At 35.8% G+C, this 6000-nt stretch overlaps 1 protein-coding gene across 1 annotated transcript in view; it reads left to right on the top strand.

Moving 5' to 3' along the window:
- The first annotated feature begins 307 nt into the window (after nt 1–307).
- Nucleotides 308–6000, top strand: part of LOC131685044 (serpin B4) — an 82441-nt gene continuing 76748 nt past the window's right edge. The window contains exon 1 of the mRNA XM_058968428.1: nt 308–890. Coding sequence (XP_058824411.1) covers nt 872–890 — 19 coding nt within the window. The 5' untranslated portion in view covers nt 308–871. The remainder of the gene's footprint in view (nt 891–6000) is intronic.

The following is a 6000-nucleotide window of genomic DNA, read 5'->3' as shown; positions in this document are numbered from 1 at the left end:
TGCGCCACCCTAATTAGAATGTCCCTTAGAAAAAATTCAACCATCCTTATCATTATCCCCTTTCAGTAACAGCTGGATCGGCGTGCGTACTCAAAAAACTGATCCCACTTTTTGCTCTTCTTTTACCCATCACCCGCCAGAGCCACCACCCACCGGCCGCCGGCAGCAGAGGTCGCAAGTTCCGAGCAGCGCATAGGACTGCTCCCCACTTTAGTTCGCTTTATCCCCACGAGCGAGTGTTACTCTCGCGTGCTTCGTCGATCGTCTTCGTCGTCGTCCGACCGACAGGTAGCCCCCCAGCGAACGAAATTTGCACTCGTTCAGTCCATCGTTGGCCCTCACTGGTTCAACTTGCTGCTGCTGTGTCTTGAGCACGAACAATAACTACACGCCCCGTCCAGGGTCCAGGAGGGAAGAAGCCAGACCCCGGCGTATAAAACCAGAAACCGTTTGGCCATTAGGTAACATTCTGTTGTGTAACCTCGTTCGGATAGCATTGATCTTGAACGCCCATCGCAGCACAGCGCACTGTCCAGTGGCCGTTGAGCAGCTCACCTGGCCAGGGAATCTTCGGGAGTGCGAACAGCGCGGTTTGTTGATGAAATTAGTTGTTGTGCGTGGAAAAACAAAAGTGGCGTAAGATATAATCCACTAGAGAGTAGAGACTAGTAGCGAAAAGTGGAAGTGAACTGTTTTTTATCTTAATTTCCCACATATTTTCCACTGCTTCCGAGTGTTGTAATCGGTTGAGACAAACAAAAAGTGAGCGTTGCGATTTTTTTAGTTACCCGCTGATGATAGAAAACCATTAAGTGAAATAATTCGATCAGTGAAAAAACCGGTGGACAGCCCCCCTCAAGCTGCGGAAATTATGAAAGTTTTATTGACGTGTAAGTGTCCCCGCCAATGTGCCATCTTTACTCTTATAAGACAATGCTTTGCATGACTGCAAATCGAAATTGTTGCCCAACGATCACAGCACGATCAATCAACGTGCGGGGTTGATAGATATGTACCTACCTATAGTGGTAATACCTAACATTTTCGCCGGCTAAACCGGATGGTGCCATTTGTTCGGCTACACGGTCATCGCCGTTGCATCCTGTGCGACCTGTTTCAGGGTGAAATATGGAGTGGGAATTTGAGATGGTTGTTTGACAAGCTCTGTTTCTCGGATCTGCACCACTGCTGATGGCAGTTGGTGTCAGGTTTGCTTTTACACATGTATGATGAGTGGAATAATTTCGATTTGTTTTTTATGTTGATAAACTTTAGCGAAATTTTTAATGAGTGTTCTATTTCATTATTGTCGATTTGATTCGGGAATGTTTGATCGAAATACTTTGGAATGATTATTATATATATTATATTATTATTGATTTCCAAAATTAACGGTCTTAACGAATTGATGATTAATCCCCCTAATAGTGAGTTAAGAAATTTATTTTCTTCAATAATTCAGATAGAGAAATACTTACTTCGGCAAAGTTGTAGAGAAACTCGTTACAAACATTTTACCTCAAGACTTCAACTCTCTATATTTTAAGATTTTTAAGATATAGGACATTATTTGTAAAAGGCCCCTTAAAACCAGTTTTTTCATCATAAGTTTTCTTCTAGAGTTTTTCCATTATATGAATGTTCTAGAACATTGTTTGGACTATTACACTGCATTACTTTACCGAAGACGGAAACTTGCTATCGCTAGTATGTGTGGAGATATTCACGTTTTTTGATTGAAAATAGCTCTTTTTCCAATGCCGATAACTTTTAAACGGGCAAAAACGGGCAAACCACTTTGTAAACAAAATAAAGTGCAAGAAAAGCACAACAAATGCTGGAAAATCAGATCTCCCCAAGGCGGCCTTCTATGGAAATACTAGAGCTGAAGTTTGTCCATACTAGAGCTGTTCCGGCATCACTATATATTACTGTTCGTTCTGAAATAAAGGGTTAAAGTCGCAATAATTAGCCTTTCTTACTTTTGTAAGCACGTCTTGAGTAAATACCCAAGCAACCAAAAGTCGATATAAAGGAGCTGCATAAGCTTCTCGTTTTAAGTAACTTTGCAATACGTTTTATGTTCTCATAGCGGGTTAAGCAGTTCTATTGAAGCTTGAGCAGCTTGAAAGTTCGCTAAGAACTTTTTGTGAATTTTAAAACTATACTAGCGATAGCAAGTTTCCGTCTTCGGCAAAGTAATGCAGTTTAATAGTCCAAACAATGTTCTAGAACATTTATATAATGGAATAAATCTAAAAGAAAACTTATGATGAAAAAACTGGTTTTAAGGGGCCTTTTACAAATAATGTCCCATATCTCAAAAAGCTTAAAACGCAGAGAGTTGAAGTCTTGAGGTAAAATATTTGTAACAAGTTTCTCTACAACTTTGCTGAAGTAAGTATTTCTCTATCTGAATTCTTGAAGAAAATAAATTTCGTAACTCACTATTAGGGGATTAATCATGAATCCGATAAGACAAAAAGAAGGGGAGTTCTACTCCAAGAAACTTTCTCAAAGACACCGTATTGCTAAAGTGAAAAGTGCAAGCCGAAAGGGACCAGTGTTACATATGGTATATTGCGTCAATTATTTGATGATAAATGAGGCTATTTCAATCTATATTTTTATTTACTTAGATCAAGTTTTCGATGTTTTCAATGTGTTTTCATTAGGGCATTGCAAAAAAATTTTTTTTTTGAATTCTCAAAGGCCCCCCTCTCATATTGTGACAAATGTCAAAGTAAGCTCAGATGCCAAATTTCTCATCATTTGGACAATTCTAGACCCCCGCCCAATTCGATTGAAATTTTTGAAATTGGTACTATGGGAAAATGTGGAGGAAAAATATATTAAATGCTATAACTTTTGAAGTAGCAATCAGAAAATTACAATTTATATCTCTTTGTAAAGAAAATAACCTTATCCTAAAATATCCCCATTCCAATACTAAGGTTATTTCCTTTAAAAAGAGATATAAATTGTAATTTTCTGATTGCTACTTCAAAAGTTATAGCATTTAATATATTTTTCCTCCACATTTTCCCATAGTACCAATTTCAAAAATTTCAAGCGAGGTGGGCGGAGGTCTAGAATTGTCCAAATGATGTGAAATTTGGCATCTGAGCTTACTTTGACATTTGTCATAATATGAGAGGGGGGGGGCCTTTGAGAATTCAAAAAAAAAATTTTTTTTGCAATGCCCTAGTTTTCATTGAAGTGTTTATCTTCAGCCTAAGATTGTTGCTCCAAAATGGTGTTTTCGATTTTGTATCTTCCTATAATTCCTGGTCTTTGGAATTCACAACTTATCACTCTAAACTTCATCATTTAGATTTTTTTTTCAAATTTTCCTATAAATTGCAACATAAGGAGTAGAAAAGAGCGATGTTAATGCGATTTTTTCATCTTCTAAGACAGAATTTATTAGACTTACATATGCAGATGTACCATCAAAAATAAACCAGACAGTTAGCTTCAAAAAGCATAAAGGCAAAAAACGAATTATTTTGTAAGTACAAAAACATGTAATATTAGGTACAAAAGATTAATAACGATATTAAAATTAGTTTTCCCTGAAGAGTGTGCCAAACAGCACCGATACATCGAATGCAAATTAAAATACGCTATACTCATTATATTATTTAAAGAAATCCAATCAAATGCAAAAGTTATAGTAGTCGAATACCACGTAAACATTTCAAAATCGATTTTTTCATCCTATCTTCTTGGTTCGATATTTAACATTTAACAACATTTGTTTATTTGAAATAAATCGATGTGGTAATTTTTTTTTCAAAATGCCCATCACCAATTGGGTCATTAAATGAAGAATGAAATTATTCTTACATAAACTGATAGAGCCCATCTTTCTAAAGATTCTACGAAAACGTAAACACGTCCTTGTTTGTCACAATCTAAGAGAAGAGACGACAACAGGCTTCTTGCTCTTCTTAATTTTCCCGACAAGGCCCTGCAGTAAATCTAAAGACAACAAGCGTTCATCGTTGCCAGATTCCTTTTGCATGCTTTTCGCAATTGCTCAAAATAATTGTACCTCGAAAATCGCACCTCAACCAACAATTTACAATGTAAAAGCTGCATTCAAAAATTCAATTTAATTTTTATTCGCGTCTTTCTTAACAGTAGACGTAACTATATCGTCATTCAGGACTTTTATTCAATTTGCATGAAATGTTGATGTGTGTGAAAAGTAGCCAGAATAAATTCAGCAGCACCGTTTTCCATCCTGTTGGTAAATATAATAAACGTTCATGATTGGCAAAACGACCAATCAGAAGCTGGTTCAATATTGAGGTTAGGACTGGATCAAATTGGCTACGCGATTGTCTTCTCTTCTCTTAGGTCACAATCAGTCTTCCTTGACAGTCAATTTAGCCACATGGGTTAGCATTTTTGACAGTTATCCAAAAGTATTGGAATCATTGTAGTTCAATGGGAGGTGTGGTCGCAACAATTCAATCTTATGAAATTATTTTTATTTTTTGTTTTGCAAACAAAAAAAATAATGAAAAAAATGTTCGACTACGTTTCTTTAACGTCAGCTGCATCGGCACAAATGAAAAACAGCATATGGTCTAATGACCCAATTGGGAGTTCTAATTATTTTTAACTTACCATAGCGTAGTAAATAGCAGAAAAATTGTATCTTTCTTCGGCTTATTGCCACTTGGTCTAATCTCCCCATAAAATCTTGGTCAAGTCTCCCCAACATTAATTATTGCGTTCAATGTTATTTAATGCAAATTTAATAATTACGGAATATTTTCTATAAGGAAAGGATTTTTCATTCAAAACTATTAAAATTAACTTAAGGGATCGAAACAAGTATAAAAATATTTTTGAAAATTTTTTAAGAACCGAATAGAAGACGTCATAGCCAAAAATAGAATCTTGATCTTGGCCAAGTCTCCCCATGTTCCCCTACAAGTCAACAGATAACTCATTTTCTACAAAAATCCATATGGGACTCTTATGGTATTATGGGCAGTGAATGTTAAGCAAATAACTTATGTTCTGGTAAAAGCACTAAAACGTTGATGAAACAATTAGTAAAAATATTGTTACAATCAACTATTGTTATAACGTTACAAATGTGATAAACAATGTGAAAAAATTCCAACATTATAAGCTTCCACATCGTTGGTTCTACTTTTTCCGTCTTAGCTTTTTCCTATACCTTTGACAGCGTCGATAAAGCAGCACGCTTCTACTAAATTGATCAATTTAACACCGAATTACGATTTCACAATAAGTGTTATTGTTTAATTATAGTAAACTAGGGTTAGCATTGTCAGTATAATATTAGAAAACAAACAAACAATTTCCAGTGTTATTCGTCAAAAACATACCTTAGGTATTTATTTGTGTAGTATTTCGCTACAAAACTATATTTGAACCATACGATAAATAGTAGAAACAACGGAACTAAGCGGCTATTTGTGGTAATGTATATGTTCGGAAAAATCCTCGTTTTTGTATTGTATCATGACGCCATATTACCCAAATTGTTATCCGAATGACGGAAACAATCTGGGGTACGGTGTGTTTATTGTCGAAACACAATATGACAAATTGTGGAAAAACGGTAATGTAAATTATCCATCTATGGTCCTCATTTATGCGGGATGGAAAGTGCTTTCTAAAAACCGATTTTGGCAAAATATTCCGCTCCATTACTGCTGTACCATGAAAATATTTTTTATGGCTTTTCTGCCTTAAATGCTGATTAATGGCATGAAGTGTTTAAATAGTTCATTGAAAGCAGGTTTACAACAGTTTTGCATGAAAATGCTAATATGCTGCAAGAACTAACTGAAACCCAAGTAAAATGGTACTTAACTGCATATACTAGTGCATAGTTGGTGGTTACGTGAGCAATGTTGGGTTTCGAGATGATCTGTAGAGCTAAAAAATTGGTGTTTGCCGTCATTCTAAAAACAAAGAAGGCATACACTTCAAAATTCAAAAAGGCAACTT

This window comes from Topomyia yanbarensis, chromosome 2 (genome assembly GCF_030247195.1).
Source record: "Topomyia yanbarensis strain Yona2022 chromosome 2, ASM3024719v1, whole genome shotgun sequence".
NCBI classification, from domain to species: Eukaryota; Metazoa; Arthropoda; class Insecta; order Diptera; family Culicidae; genus Topomyia; species Topomyia yanbarensis.
Note: the sequence above shows the minus strand (reverse complement) of the source record. Positions and strands in the feature narration are given on the sequence as shown.